General features: G+C 36.5%; 2 protein-coding genes across 4 annotated transcripts; one reads left to right on the forward strand and one right to left on the reverse strand.

Moving 5' to 3' along the window:
• The first annotated feature begins 1,320 nt into the window (after positions 1-1,320).
• On the forward strand, positions 1,321-7,528 carry LOC111327992 (uncharacterized). The gene is made up of 6 exons (XM_088762541.1): positions 1,321-1,935; positions 2,716-2,843; positions 2,946-3,023; positions 3,568-3,660; positions 4,927-5,113; positions 5,728-7,528. Exons 1-6 carry the CDS (start codon positions 1,641-1,643, stop codon positions 5,904-5,906), a joined length of 960 nt encoding a protein of 319 aa, XP_088618667.1. The 5' UTR covers positions 1,321-1,640; the 3' UTR covers positions 5,907-7,528.
• Positions 6,286-15,932, reverse strand: LOC111338474 (E3 ubiquitin-protein ligase FANCL). 3 transcript variants are annotated; one of them, XM_088762536.1, is made up of 15 exons: positions 15,470-15,932; positions 15,329-15,387; positions 14,847-14,907; positions 14,206-14,262; positions 13,988-14,085; positions 13,340-13,387; positions 12,434-12,482; positions 11,233-11,304; positions 10,985-11,023; positions 10,668-10,866; positions 9,951-9,996; positions 9,688-9,769; positions 9,484-9,600; positions 8,872-8,943; positions 6,286-7,777 (listed from the first exon to the last, which is right to left on the reverse strand). In XM_088762536.1, the coding sequence occupies exons 1-15, from the start codon at positions 15,581-15,583 to the stop codon at positions 7,745-7,747; spliced, it is 1,146 nt and encodes a 381-aa protein (XP_088618662.1). In that variant the 5' UTR covers positions 15,584-15,932; the 3' UTR covers positions 6,286-7,744. The 3 variants fall into 3 exon arrangements, with proteins under 3 accessions (XP_088618662.1, XP_088618664.1, XP_088618663.1); XM_088762538.1 differs by having other exon boundaries at positions 15,498-15,578; XM_088762537.1 differs by lacking the exon at positions 14,847-14,907 and having other exon boundaries at positions 15,498-15,569.
• Positions 15,933-16,056: the final 124 nt, after the last annotated feature.

Genomic DNA, 16,056 nt, shown 5'->3' on the forward strand with positions numbered 1-16,056 from the left:
TATTTTGAACTGCGGTATTAGATACGTATGATGAACGATCCTCGCAGTAGAGAGCGCTATTTATGCAATACGGGTCATCACGGGTTTATTACGAATCAACTTAACGGCCTGCTTTCAGTTGGCTTGTTAGCTCAGTTGGTAGAGCGCTGCACTAGTATCGCAGAGGTCAGTGGTTCGAATCCCGTACAGGCCTGATTTTTTTCAGGTCTGATTTTCGCTATTGCTTAAATAGCGCTCTCTACTGCGAGGATCGTTCATCATACGTATCTAAAACCGCAGTTCAAAATATATGAACTTCATATATTCATTGTATGCATACTGATATAAGGGAGTAAAAGGTCACGTGACAGTTGTTACGTTTGTTTTATTTCGGTCCTTCTTTAATAGGTGGTTTGCACGTGATGTCATTGCCGCCATGTTGGTGGACGTAAATAATAAATATTTGTACCTTTCACCATTGTAACCTGTGTCTCTAGAGGTTGGTTGCAAACCACCTATATGTAACAACTTTGTTTTGCAAGATAGTTCTGACAATTTTATTTTAAAGACGGAGATTGAAACCAATGAAAGACCTCTATAAAACTTTTTTTTCTCATTTTTAATGTTTGGTAATTTTCAATAGTTCCCTTTGGATTTTCAGTGTTTAACAAATTGATTAAGAAGTCAACTCGCGTTCCTTCTCACACTTTTTCCCCCACAGAATTAGCACGGAAAAGTTCTTTCAAACTTTATAGGAGTATCAGATGTTTGTTTAGAAATTTCAAGTGGTTCCAAAGTTTACGACAGTTCTTAAATGTTAATTGACGAATTTTTTGTGCTTGTACATTCTCTAAAATCACTAGGTTTTTACATTTCGCAATTTTTTTTTACGGTATGCACAAAACTTCGTCCACAAAAATACCAGGATAATTTTCGGAATCGCTTGACATTTCTAACCCATACATCCCAAGAAGTTTGAAAGAACTTTTTTGTGCAAATTCTATACAAATTTCTGATTGCCGGAAGTTTAGTCCATTTGAGACCTTGTCCGGCTACCGGGTCTTTGTCACTTTTTTCCCTTCCTTGCATACAACGAAGACTCGTGTCCAAAAACTAGCTTCAAATCTTTATGGAAAATTTACTGTTTCATTCTTGTTTAGTGATTCATCCGACCATTTCTTCTGCTGATGATTTCAAACGTTTTTTTGACAGTTTTTAAGCGGACCTCGGTAAGCTTTTTGCGCCCACCTGCTAAACAATTTATGTAATTGAAGATTCACACGTGTTTGATTGTGGCTTTTGACCCAATTTCCCGAGGGAGAAAGAAAAAACATCGTTTACAACTGTTGCATAGCAACTGTCCAAGCAATCATTCTAATGCCGGTCTTTACTTGCGTAATTTCACAGACGGACAATATACTTCAAAACTTACTATATTTTACATTTGCGACAATTTCATCTTCGTGGAAACAGCGTAGTTTTCGGGAGAAAGAAATCGGATTCAGTGGTCCAACATAAACACGTATGGAATTTTAACAACATATTGTTGATATTTGTGGTGAAAACACATGAAGTTTTGAAACTGTCTTCAGTTTGTTTTGTTGGACAGAAATGGGCTTAATCGACTACAGGTAAAGAGGTGATTTTGGTAGCTTAAAGCTATGGGCTGCGGAGCTTCCAAAGTAACGCCACAAACTAAAGAATTCGAAGATCAACCTCTTCATGCCAACGGAGGAAACAGGATCAAAGACGACTCGGTATCAAATGGGCATGCACACTTGTCTAATGGCAAGGCAACTGCGACAAAATCGAACGGAAACGCAACTGGACTAGCAAATACTGAGAAAAATGGAGATATAAATCACAACTCAAGGAAAAAAAGAGATTCCGATCATTCAAATGGTGACGTTTTAAACAAATCCGTTCAAGAAACAAAACATTCTCAGCCTTTGAACGGTAAGTAGGCCACAGAAACAAATTGAAGCACACTTTTAAAATGCTGGAGCAAAATTTAAGCTCATAATCCTCTAGTCTTAATTTTTTCTTCAGGCAAATGACAGTAGAAAGCGCTTTAACCACGCAATTATGCAAGCATCCATTAATTGATTTATCACAATTTGTGGTGTTTTTAAAAATACCTTGAGGGTTTGATTTGATAAACAATAAACCCGCCGCGCAATCGATCCAACATGACAACTTTCTTGTTACTGGATCTTAAAATTCATTACCTGTGAAACCAAATTTAGCGCATTTTCCATTACAGTTATTTGAATTTGTCGTCGACTGCAAACATACTTGTGTACTTAGCAAGTACATTCATTATGGCAAGAACTATTTGCCTAGCAATGAATAGTCATTTAGCATGATATGTGTACCTTTCGACAATAATATTTCCTCGTTGGGTAATATTACTTAACAAGCTCATATTACTCGCACTGTGACAGACTGATGAAAAGTAGTTAAGTCCTCTATATTCTGACTAAAATCTTCCCTTGCACGCGTCATATGAACACAGATGTTTACATACTTTTAAAATCACCTTTAATTTTTTCCTCTTTCCTCTCATTAAATTTCGGAGGCATTTTAATTAAAATGTTCCGCTCTCCTATACCCACAATAACATTAAAAATAATTCACTTAGATTAATAAGAACGAGGAACAATTCAACAAGACGATAAAAAAAAAATTCATGTTGATACTATATAGCCAACAACCTGCTGTTATTTCCTCAACCAGAGAACCGCAATGATAACACACACCCTCAAGTTTCCAAAGCGGTGGCTTTTGATATTGTACTCGGACAAAATGATTCTGATAACGCCTCAACTATACAGATGCCAAACCGACCACCTCGTCGGCTAAAGGTGGGTATACGTAGTTACATGTGGCGGTGATATTTTGTTGTTTTGCATTTACTAATTATCTTCTGAATGTAAAATTTAAAATTCAAACTCTTCCTTCAACAGAAAATTGAGAGTGCACCAGTTTTGACCAAAGAAGCATTAGAACAAAGGCAAGCTGTGGCAGAGTTAAACAGGCAAAAGGTGATACACTTTCTAGTACAAACTATATTTAACTAATTAAATCCCGAGATATAATTAAATTCTCCCCTCTAGCTGCTACACATTTCCTTGTGAATTAGTTACAAACACTTAGTGTTAGATCCAAACTACAACTTTTGGGCCATTTTGGTCAGGAATGGGTCTAAAAAATCACATGTGGTTTTCAAGGGACCACATTAGAGTGTGCAAATATATTTCTCCTTTTAACTCCAAATGCATAATCACCTTGACAGAGAAGTAACTGAACTATAGCAATGTTTTTAAATGTTTATTTTGAAACTAATTTTTTCTCAATCTTGACTGTAAATGCAGCAAAATAAATGAATAAAATAAATGAATATCGTCTTAGAGAGAAATTTCAAGACGTTAGGGGTCTAATTGGAGAAATGTCCCTCTACTCCCTTCATTTAAAGAAAAGGCCCCCAGGCATGTTCTGGTCTGAAATGGGATCAGGAGACACATCTATGCCCAAAGTTAATGAAGAGAAATTATTAAGCAATTTTTTTTAAATGTGATTTTACGATAGGAGTTGGAGAAGAAAGTCAAAGTTATGTCTAAAAGACGAACAGAACTTCTCATGGCAAGAGAAATGGACAAAGCCCAGCAACAGAAAGCAGAGGTAACATGAACAAATGTGATTAGCCCTTTACACCCTAAGCATGATAAGTATCTAATTTCTCCCAACAATATCACCCCTGAATCAAACATTGAGGTTAGGAGAATAAAGGAAATGATCACAAGGTCATGAGCTCCATTATTACATCGCTCGCAGCACCCGTGGGCAAGATGAAGCAAATCCTGTGTTCTGATTGGCTACCAGAGTGAGCAAGATGAGCCCATCCTGCCCACTCGGGATTGCCCACATCGATCCCAGGTATGGAAAAAATTTAATCACAACTACATTTGTAATTCTTGTACAATGTCGGCGATGGAAATGCAAAAAGTGGCAGAAGATAGTCAAAACAAAGAAAACAGAAACAACTCTCATGAGTTTGTTGTGCTACAAACACAGTTGGCTTTCTTATGGAATAGGATGTTGTTCATCAAGGTAGTTGGATGATAGTATAAATTTGTTCTGTTGTCTCATGACAAAGTCTCGCCTGCTTACTGCAAGTCTCCTTCAGACGATAGGGTCGACTGGTTGCTGCACAGCTTTATATATCATGGTGGTCTGTTGTGATTGGTGCGTTTCGATCTGGCTATTGTTTCTATGCACCATGGTTTCCTCAGGCGTTCATTGATTTTTGGCGTGTCGTTGGTTTTAATGTTTTCTTATTGTAGGTATCCACGCTTCCAGTATTTCAGCTCCGTAATCCCTGTTTATGTTGTTTGGGTTGATTCTTATGTGAATTGCCTCTTTAACTTTCCTTGTGTACCGATGGCAGTCTCGGTCAATAAGCTTTATTTCCTTCCACAGCAGCTTCTGTCTGGTTCCATTGGCATGTTCTAAAACCGCAGAATTGGAGTACATGCGAGTCGTATATCCCTGTCATGTTCCCAATTCTTAATAAAGGGAAATCTTCTTGCAATATAATAAATCCTTTATTAACCTGTGAGCTTGTTTGGTTGAGACGGCTGGATACTGGCCTCATTCTTTTTTTGCATTTTTGTGGCCTCGACTTCATCTCAGTTCATAAAAATGTAAAAAAAAAAAACTCAGCCAATATCCAGCCATATTGACCTCACGCTTGGTTAATAACCCATATTTATTACACAAATTCTCCTTGTAAGTAACATGGGAAATCTATAGTATGGAAAACTTGCCAACTAATGTCAAGGTGTAAAGGGTTAACCCATGAAGTATTTATGTTAACTAGGAAAACCTTGTACAAGTTTTTAAAACTACAACATTAAAAAGGTTTTTTTTATGCTGACGGCCCTACAGTTAGACGAAAAACTCACGGCATCAGAGAGAAATAGAGAAAAACACCAAGCTGAAATCAAAGCCAAACAGAGAAGAAGAGAGGAAAAGGCAAAAAGAGTTCGCAATAAAGCTAAGCAGATCAAAGATGGTGATGATGTAGTTGGCCTTGCTGTAGATCATGATGAAACATATAATGCAGATGAAGAAGGTAAAATAATTTAAATCTAATGCATTCCAACTTAGTGTAGAAAAAAATATATATATAAGCCAAACTAATCGCAACAGCCAATCAAAAGAAAGGAAAATATCACAAGATCACAGGTAGGCAATGAGAATTCAAAGTAAAATTAAGAAAACTGCTTGGAGCCTGAGACACCATGATTGAGTGACCAAGTTGCTGTTCATTTTAGTTTTGAATTTGATGGGTTAGTGTTTTGGATCAATTACATTGTGAAGTAAAACAAAACCAAAGTAACCCCACATCACTTTCAAAAGTTAAACATCAATAAGAAATTGTTCTAAATACTGTACGAGGCAAGTCAGCAAGATCTGTAAGGGGCTTAGAACAAATTCTCCCAGACTAGTCCCTAATCTTCCCAAAAAACCCTGCAATGGACTAGCATCCCTTTCAGGGGGGAGTAGAAATACTCCTAGTCACTTCATGCTACAGAAACCAGAATTGAGTACTGGCCTGACAGGCCACTTGGCTCGTAAACAGACTTTACCGTGACTAAACGGCGAGCCAACTAATAACGTTTTCTGAAAAACCTTTTCATAGTGTATATGATTGAATTATATATATATATATAAATTTTTTGGCAGATGAATCCTGGGATATGGACACCTCTCACCAAAACAGCAGAAATAGTAATCTTGATGTCAGAAAAAGTTACCCAGAGTTAGATGGCAGTATAGAAGAACCACGTGATATACAGAACAATGAACATACAACAAATGAACAGGAGAATCTCAGAGATGTACATGACTTCTTTGATTCCTGACACCAACAAGATGAAGAATTTATTTTTTTAAATCAAATCAATCTCAGAGCATCTTCATAAATTCTACATACAAATTAATAACTTAAACCAGCAAGTTGATGGAAAAATAATTCAAATCTACAAACTTCCTGCTTGTATAATGGCCCATGAACTTTTAAGCCTCAATATATATCATTTTCTTCCATGTAATCTTGGATCTTCGTCAGGGGAGAAGTGCAAGCTTACTTCCCAAACAGCAGGTGCTCAGTAAAACCTCAAACCCTCAAATTCCATGTAGCTATTGCATATTTTGAAATAATATTTTCATGAGCAACCTTCAATTTGAATTTTCTTATAATCTATTTATTACCAAAATTGTAAGAAAGTGTGCTCGGTCTGGTTCAATAAAAATAATAATACTAATAATTTATTTATTATATAGCACTATTTACAATAACAGATCAATAGCGCTTTACAATTGATATCTCTAAATATTAAAATCTCATCTAATTAAAAAATAATTACATATTACAGTTAAATTGGCTATATAGGATTCATAATTTAACCACTATTAAAAGGTTTGCCTAAAAAGAAAAGTCTTAATTGAATTCTTAAAAATTTCTACAGATTGAATATTGCATAATTGCAATGGTAGCTCATTCCATAGATACGGTGCAGCTGCCTGAAATGCACATTTACCCAGGGTTGCCAGCATTTTGCCTCTAGGTGGCTCTAATAAAATACCTGAGTTGAATCTAAGATTGTACAAGGACTTGCATTTGATAACTAAAAGATTGCTAATATATGCGGGTGCAAGGCCATGGATGGCTTTAAAAGTTAATAATAGGATCTTAAAGTGTATACGCGCTAGTACTGGTAACCAGTGTAACTCATAGAGTAAAGGCTGATCGTTTCTAAAGAAACTGTTTGGCGCTTCATTGGTGGGGGTAACAAAATAATTTGAATATATCAACGAAGTTGAAATGGTAAATTGGCCACGGTTACGATTATAAAAGCTGACGTTTCGAGCATTAGCCCTTCGTCGGAGCGAATTAATATTAATCTGGCAGCCATTTATGAAAGTGGTCTATAATCACCAACTAAAGAAGCTCTAGATTGTTAAACAAATTCTCCCTTTCAGCACCTGGGAAATGTATCGAAAACAGTATGGAGAATATGCATGCTATTGTAAGAGTGTAGAGAGTTTTTGACTTTAGTTAGGTTGGACCAATTGGGAAGCATTTGGCTTTCAGTAATGATGCACCAACATATCTGAGCTCTGTCTATACATCATACATCACAGGCAAAAGCCAAATATTTTCCTGTCCAGCCCTGCTACTCTGTCAATTAGAACTTATTTAAATATCAAATAATGTCTCCCAGTCTAATTTCTAAAAACATAAACAGGCTACATTATTCCATTATTTTTGCTATTAAAACCTTTATTGTGAAATGATTACCTTCACAGCATAATGAGATCTTTTGAAAACTTGTAATATAACTATATTCTGGACTAATTTAAAATATTTATTGATAATCCCAAAGTATGTAGAAAGATATTTTCTGGAGAATTATTCATTTTGGGAGACAAATAAACACCTGTGACTGATGAAAAATAAATAATGTTTCTGTTTCCTTCGATATTTCATTTTTCTCTCTTCTTGTTCCTGCAATTTGTCTTCATGACGAGTGGTGTTAAGTCAAGCAACCACAATAATATTGTTGCTGCCCTCTCTTGATAAGAAAAATATTCTGTGGCCATGCCATAGGACATACATGTAAGAATACTTATCATAATGCAATGTTCTACAAGATTTCTTCAGAATTTACTCATCCTTTCCAGTAGCCAAGAGGAAAAATCATTTCCCTGACACCATTTTGACAGTAATTGGCTAAAGAAAAGAGAGAATTACTGCAATTATTTATGAGAGGGTGAAAATAAATATCTCTTACAAATCAAGTATAAGGTCTGAACTTTACATTACGGACCAAATTTTTTCCACTTGCGTTTAAGGCCTAAGCACTAAGCACTCGGGCCATAAATTAGAGCGGAAGAAAATAGGTTCTGAAACTTAAGATGTGGCATGGACCAAGAAAACAAGGTTACCGAGATATTTAATATAATTATATCTCTGTCTTCAAATAGAAGGTGAAAAGTTTAATTCAAACAAAATTTTAAATTTAGCAGGCTGTACAGTGAAATATGGTTGGCTTAATTGATCAATCATACTGCACATACTAACAGAGAGATACAATAAACAAAATTATAACCTGGTGGGCTAGCTAAAGGGGGTTTCCCCAGATCACATCATCATTGCAGGCTCACAGGAAGCATTGCAACTTGGTTACAACTTAGTTCTTGAGGAGTTAAGAAACAGCTTAAACTTTGTAGTGTTTGTTTTCAAACATTCCCTTATCCCACCAATATGGATCAGCCATGTGTTCCGAACGCTCAGAGTCACTCTCGCAATGGCAACCAAAGAGAGGCTGCCTCATTGAACCTAAGAGCAGAACTTAGAAAGGGAAATGGGGGACAAAGGCTGAATATAGGGGGCAGCTCAACCAATTGGCAAGCAACAGAAATCGGTGGCGTTCCCTGGCCGAGGGCTTATGTGCATAGATGCAGAAAGAGGACTATAGTCTATCCCACCCCTCCCTTTTTTCTTCTGCAGATCCAATCAGCACCAATGGGTGCCTGAAATGGGAGCTTGTGGCTGGGTAACCAGCTGTTAATGATAAAAGTTCCAAGTCCTTTCATGAATTTTGAGTTATACCTTTTTCTCCACCCCCTGATAACTTTCAGATAATTGCAGGAAGGAAACTACAGACATCTCTGACTACCATAGCCCCCAGGTACATGCTCCAATTTATTTTAATTAACATTTTGAACTGATAAATTTTAGAACTCTGAAAACCAATACACAAACCAGTAGTATCTTGTAGGAAAAACAAAACAAAACAAAACAAAACTGAATCAGATCCTTACTTTGCTGCAATAAGGACATTCCCCAAACACCATGTTAAAACTCTGTCTGCTTGACGGCAAGGCTCTCAACCACTGAAACAAAAAGAAAGAGCCAATTGACACCCTGTTTTTGTTTTCATGACCGTATTCTCCTCCTACTATTGATGCTTTCAGAATACTTAACGATAAATTCCAACAAAACTGAAGTCTATGCCTTCAACTCTTTCAATCCTAAGATCTAAATTTAAATTCTCCACACATACTGTAACTCATTTCTTACAATTTTAGCTATGAGTAATTGGGGGGCCCATCAAACAGTACCCCCTTATTGGTGTTTTCCTTTCCTCTCATCACATTTTTGTTGCCAATATACTTGTAAAATTTTTGAGAAGTTATTACTTATAGGTCATTCCTAGGAGTGCAAGGGTCAAAATGTTAAGCATGGGGGAAAAATAATGATCAGCTATCCTAGCCTAAACTTGCATGTGGGCCATTGCAAAATACATATTACTTTGCACAACTAATTAGGAGATTCTACTAGTAAATTAATATGTGATTTAACACTAGATGCAGTCTGCGAAAACAAAAACAGAAAAAAGTATCGATGAATAATGAAGACAGAGATCCACTAACTTCGTAAAGACAAAAGCTGTGAAAGGGTTGTCCACATCTTGAATCATCACAAGCTTTGTCAGGTATCAGATCATTGAGGCGATAGGCATAGCAAATTCCACACTCCATGCTGAAATCCTGCAGTACACACACAAAACACACTACAAATTAAAAATCAATAAATATTGAAAAAACATATTGAACATCTTTGAAATTACGTAATACCTCTTTCTTTGTTGTGGAAGGTGAGGGAAATTTCTGTCCCAATAAATTTTCCAGATTTGTCAAAACTGTCAACTGTGGGTTCCTGCAAGATACATTAGAAATAATATTTTACCTTCACAATTTGGACTTCCATATCTCCAAAAGTGTTAGAAAATTCAATTCTGTGCAATAGCAATTGGAATTTTCTATCTTAGCCTTGCAAATGTCTTTTCTCTTACAGCTACCTTGAGTTGCAATTTCAATAAAACTAATTTCTTTCTTACCAGGCGTGGACATTTGTATTCAAATGCTCTCGTAAAGGAACAATCACTGCAAATAATAAATTGTAATATTGCCTTAATTTTGAGCATCAGTTAAGGTTATCTAAATAATTACTACCATTTATTCAGTTATTTGTGCATTGATCTATGCAGAGGTTGTCGGTGACAGAGAGTGAAGTTTTCACAACCTGAACAAGAGTCAAAATAATAATGATTTTCTTTGACCCTTTCACTACCACAGGAGATCAAAACAGAGTTTCTCCTTAAAATATCCATACAATATCAAGCAGGCAAGTGATGGGAATAAAGAAAAATATCAATTAAGAGATTATTAAATGATCTAATACCAAATTCTCATGACTAACATGATTATGAGATGTGTATAGCAGACAGTGAGGAGAATTTGTTAATAGCAATGAGATCTTGGCAGTGAAAAGTTAAGGTTGTAAAAATCATAATTTACTGTCAACATCAACAACCTCTCTTGCAACCACCCTTGTTTGCAAGTACAGTCACATGGCATGATAAAGTATAAATTCCCTCATTTGCAAGAAACATCTTATTGATGAAGGCAATTAATTAGAAGATAAAAACTATTAAGTTCAAACCAAATTCCTGTAAAAGATTTCTTGTATCAGAAGAGAAAAATAGTTTAACTAGTCTAAATAAATAAAAAAAAAAAACTATACAATGGAAAAGAAAAAAAAAGTGTAAAGATACCATTGTCAGCACCCATAAATCTACACTCAGGCAAAAGCCTGGGGTTGGCTGGGTTCAGATCTATCTGAATGGAAGCATTGTTGCCAAGAGCAATTCTTCTGCTTGTACAGGATCTTGATGGATGATCAGGCTCCAGCACCCATGTGTTACTGTCTATTTCATCCAGCATGTCCCAGAAATCCTCAAAGTGAGAGAGAGCCTTATGGGTTGGCAAGACAACAATAGAACAACTCATTACACCTTAATTGTAAATAAATCAACATTTAATTGTAAATAAAAAAAATCAAGTTTAAATGTGGTCATTTCTCAGGACTAACCTGTTGGAATTGATGATATAACTGCTGAAGAGGTTGACCCTTAAAAAGACAGAAGAGAGAAAGATATGAAGTTATCCACTGTGAATTGCAAAGATGGTTAAGTCAGTTCAGTGAGTGTCCCCTGTAGAAGGGGAAAGAATCCACAAAATAACCCCAATTCTTTTTTCTTTGCTCTTTGAAATATTTCTCACATATTATTTGTGACTTAAAGTTCTGGATATAAATAGTTAGTTACCATTCCCTTTTACCTGAGAAGACCATGTAAAAGAAAAAGATTTTCCGGGTAATTCTGCAGAACAAGTAGGTGCTACCTGAGGATGCTAAAGAAAAAAAAAATTTTTTTTTTAAGAATAGACAAATAACCTTCCATTTGGAGAAGTGACAACAATATTAAATCAACTTATCACTGTCATATAACTATTAACATTCATTATTAACCAAGCGCGAGGGCTGTACTGGGAGAATATTGGCCTGAGGTCTTGACAGTATGGACCGAGCGCAGCGAGGTACGTATAAAAAAGACCGAGGGCCAATATTCTTCCAGTACGGTCCTGAGCAAGCTTGGTTAATAAGAGATTTATTAAACGACTGAAGTTCAAAGGGACACAAGTGCGGTATCATTCGGGACCATTCGGGATAGTGTCCGGTCCAATACTGAGAGAATATTGACCGGCAATAGAGCATTTTGATTGGTTGATTTTATTTATTGGCTCTCTGACTGCCCGAGTCGTGTAATAAGATATATATATATATATATATATATATTTTTTTTTTTTCTTTAACAGCAGATGAGCCAGGAGGCAAAGGAGGGGACATAACCATGGCAACTCTAAAAACAGGCAAACATGCAAAGGTACTTGAGACTAAATAATGGTTTACTGTTTTTATCAACTGAGTTAGCCATTGTCAAGAGTTTCTAAAGCTGACGTTTCAAGTGTAAGCCACTCTTTACAGTGACCAACTTACATTTAAGAACTCAGTTGATAAAAACAAATTGATCTTGTCATACTCATCAATGTAGCCCCACAGTTTCTTTAGAAACTTACCCCCTCATTTGTTTATGGTGCATACAATGCCAATCAATGGATCAATGGAAATCCCATTGTTTTGTACCCCACTGTTCATCAATGAAAACCGAAAATGTGGGAAAGTATTGTTTCAGTTTAGCTGTCTGATTGGTTTTCATTATCTGGGTGCTGCCAGTTTCTGAAGATGCATTGTCACATAGGAAGGGTGAAAAGAAATAAACTCTCTTAAATGTCTGGACCTGGTTGACTAAAGGATGAATAAAATTTCTCCACTAAAGAGTGAGTGGATAGCTCTCTCCATCCCGTGAACAATCGATTTAATGCCGTGGATAAAATTTCCCTGCTGGATAGCAATTTATCCAGCAGACAAGAAGTTATACTTGCTTTGAGCAACTGGGACCTGTTGGCTAAATGATAATACCTGTGATGAAAGATGAACAGTAATCACATGCTCTCTTTCTTTGTTATCTCTGTGAAAAGAAGAAAAAGGATAACAAGTGTTGAGAGGAAATAATTCAATTAACCTGTTGACCCTAAGAGTGATTAGCATCTAATTTCTCCTTACACTGCCCCCCCCTGAATTACACATTGAGGTCAGGAGAATAGAGGAAATGATCACCAACTAAAGCAGCTCTTGACTGTTAAAGTGCCTAAACTTTTTTTTTCTATTCTACATCAAAATATAATGACTCTTAAACTTGTTTTTGCAACATTTGTGGTATTTTGCCGGCTTTTCTGAATTTTTTATCAAGCTCTATAATCTGCATATAAAATGTCTGGCCGAGCAAAGAGGGACTGGGCACCATGATGTCACAGTAGGAATCTTGTGGAGAGAAATATTCTTCATCAAGTCAGGGGTATTAGAAAAACTCCAAACTACTCATCGAAATGGCATTTTTTTGGCTAAAAAGATTGTAAACAGTAGCTTCTACACTCACTTTGCTTCTTTGCTAAACTTGGTGTTACTACCGTTACGTCACGGGTTCCAGTACTCTTTAATGCGGCCAAAGAGATACGGGGAGCCTAAGTTCGATACAATTTCGGACATTTATAGCATCGTAAAATAACAAAGACGCATCAGAATCACCCACAAATCTTACCAGACACCCTCTACATACTTCTATGACACCTATTTTAATGCTAAAAAAATAGGTGTCATAGGGACTTTAAACAAATTCTTCTTGTCAAGCACCAATTAGGAAATATAAGAAGAGTGCTCAGTATAGAGAATGTTTGGGTGTTAAGGCTTGAGGAATTTTGTTCTTCTTTTCAATTAAAAATGGCCTGGGCTGGTGAAACTTTTGATGTTTTAAATAATTTTAGTTACCTTGAAGCAAGTTTTAAAACTTGAAAAGATGAATCCACATAAGCCAATCTAAGATAAAGTGGAGAATATAAAAAATATCAAGTAAAGTCTGTAAGTTAGGACTAACACTAGTTTTTTTCAAATTTGAGTTGTGTTTAACTTCCGTTCGACCACTATTCAGTAATCCTCTTTACGATACAACACATTCTCCAGATCAACACGTTCCAATGTACTTTACAACACTTTGTAGGGGACTTTCACCAGACTGCATTAACCAGTTTACAATCTTTGAAGGTCAATTTTCCAGGTACCCCCATTTTTTTTTTCATTTTTGGAAACAAGGCCAGACCCCAAAACCAGGAGCTAGGTTCCCAACACTTTGTGTGCTAACTAGTACAGAGAAATCGCAGAACTGAAGATGAGGCCTACAATTTATGGTCCTTACATCCAAGACTAGAAAGTCTAGCTATTGGCAGTTGTCATAGCCAAGGCAACAAAACAATCTCCTTGATCATTAAATGACCCTGAGTGTTGGTCTCAAGCCCTCATCCTCCTGCAGGGCAGTCTGGCGCATGACAACCTGCACTTAACTGGTGGCAATAATAAATTAATACATTATATTCCCTCTGTGTACAGTCAAAACTGTAAGAATGAAGGGTAATAACTCACTTCTCCCATCCTATAGCTTCTAATTCTTCCACTAAATGTGTGTAGAAGTTGGGTTGTGAAACAACTTTGTCTGATTTTTGGCTTCCAAGAAGCTTCTCCTGAAATTCAAAGGTCAGAAAAAGTAATATTAATGGCTACAAGCTATTGTACAAAGTTACAATGAGCAGACAGGTTATCTGATGCTAAAACTACTAGAAATACACGAAAATATTGATTACCAGAATACTTTTGAGTTCCATTAAGAAAGAAGGTAGATCCACACTTTGAGTTAACCTCTAAAGAAAGAAAAATGTTCAAAAATAACCAAATTAAGACAACTGGATAGTAAGTAAAGGCTGATAGTTTCTAAAGAAACTGTTTGGGGTTGCGTCGGTGGGGGTTTTTCTCGTTGCCATGTTCCCACCAATAACGTAGCTCCATTTTCTGCCTTTAAAAGCACACACAACCCACAATTCCTCTATTTGCTCTGACAAAGGGCTAACACTCGAAACGTCAGCTTTCATAATCGTAACTGTGGCCAATTTACCATTTCAACTTTGTTGATATATTCAAATTATTTGGATAGTAAGTAAGATCATTTATATTGAATTTTATCAAATTTGAACGAGTCTTTTTTTTTTCAAAGGGCTTAAGTGGACTGAAAATCCTAAAGCCAGTCTGGAAATTTTTTATCCTCCAAAACTCAAACGTGTGTCCTTTTATCTGTCATGCTAGCTTGAATTAACCAAGAGCACTGCTGACGTAGTGAGTGAGGCAAACTGTTGTTTCAGGAATTGCAAGTGTCCTGCATGCTGCTAGGATCAGTAAGGAGATAATTCCTACTAATGACCTTAGGAGGAAATTTATAAACATACAAAACCTGTTTTAAGACACCTTCATAGCCTCTCAGTAAATGCCTTAGTTTCCATTCACACTCTATCCTGGCAAATTATATGAACAAACACCATCAGTGTTATCACAAGCTGCCCAGGCTCTAGACAGTGAGAGCCCTTAATTTGAACTTACAGCCGACAGGAGCCACTTAGATTTGCGTTAAGAAATGTTCTTAACATATTAACGAAATTTCAGACTTATCTCGTTTATAGCCATATGCTCACTTAAATAAGGAAAATCAAACGGTTCTCATACAGCCCGGGCCCGAACGTTTGTGGGCGCACTTCTTATACTCTGCGTGCATGCAGACTGGCTTGGGCTACCTGTGCAACCATTATCCTTCTTTTTTCTTCTTCCCCGAATGAAGTGATTCTTAATTACATCAACTTTACATTTAGAAACTCGCAGACTTCAGAACCCTATTGCTGTTATGGAGATGTTGTAACGAGTATAAAGCACAAAAAATACCTGGCGTCTTTTAAAGATCTGTTCTCCGGAATTTCGACAGACATTCGGAAACTCTTCTTCTGCAAAAATTGTCATAATCAATGTTGTCATACAGTTAATTCCATGTTCTCTTCTTTCACAGTAACCAACGTTCGAACTTACGCAAACAGTAATATAGCCGTCGTAAAACCTCTTGCTCTTGTCTTGAAGTATAAGAAGAGGACACACATCCAGAACATCCAACTTATCTCCTCCCGCCATATGTTCCACCGCCATTTTGTCAACAGACAATAATGTATGAAGTATGAAGTCCACTAAGCAAAATACCGCTGACTCATTAGGATTCGCTCTTTCCGTAGGGTCCTCTCTCTTTAGTGATTAATTTTTAGAGCTGGGAGATCTAGACAGAGTACCTGGGAGTGAGGTTCAGATTTCGATGGTTTGATGTTTAGGGGGAACGGGAGTGTTACCCAATAAAATATTTTAGGAAATTTTCCATATTCCCCCATAAAAAAGTATACCATACCAGATATATTTTTCGTGCAACTGGGCAGGTACAAAAAGCAGGTCACATGTCACACGTCACAGAATGTTGAACTAGTGACATTTTATTGTTCTATTATTACACGAAAACCGGAACGCATGTATATTACATGTTCATTTCTGACGACCGGAAATGGAACACTATAATGCAACGCCTTTACTCTAGCTATCCGGTGTATAACTCTTTGTGACCTTTTAATTGTGAC

Source organism: Stylophora pistillata, chromosome 6 (assembly GCF_964205215.1).
Source record: "Stylophora pistillata chromosome 6, jaStyPist1.2, whole genome shotgun sequence".
Classification (NCBI taxonomy): Eukaryota; Metazoa; Cnidaria; class Anthozoa; order Scleractinia; family Pocilloporidae; genus Stylophora; species Stylophora pistillata.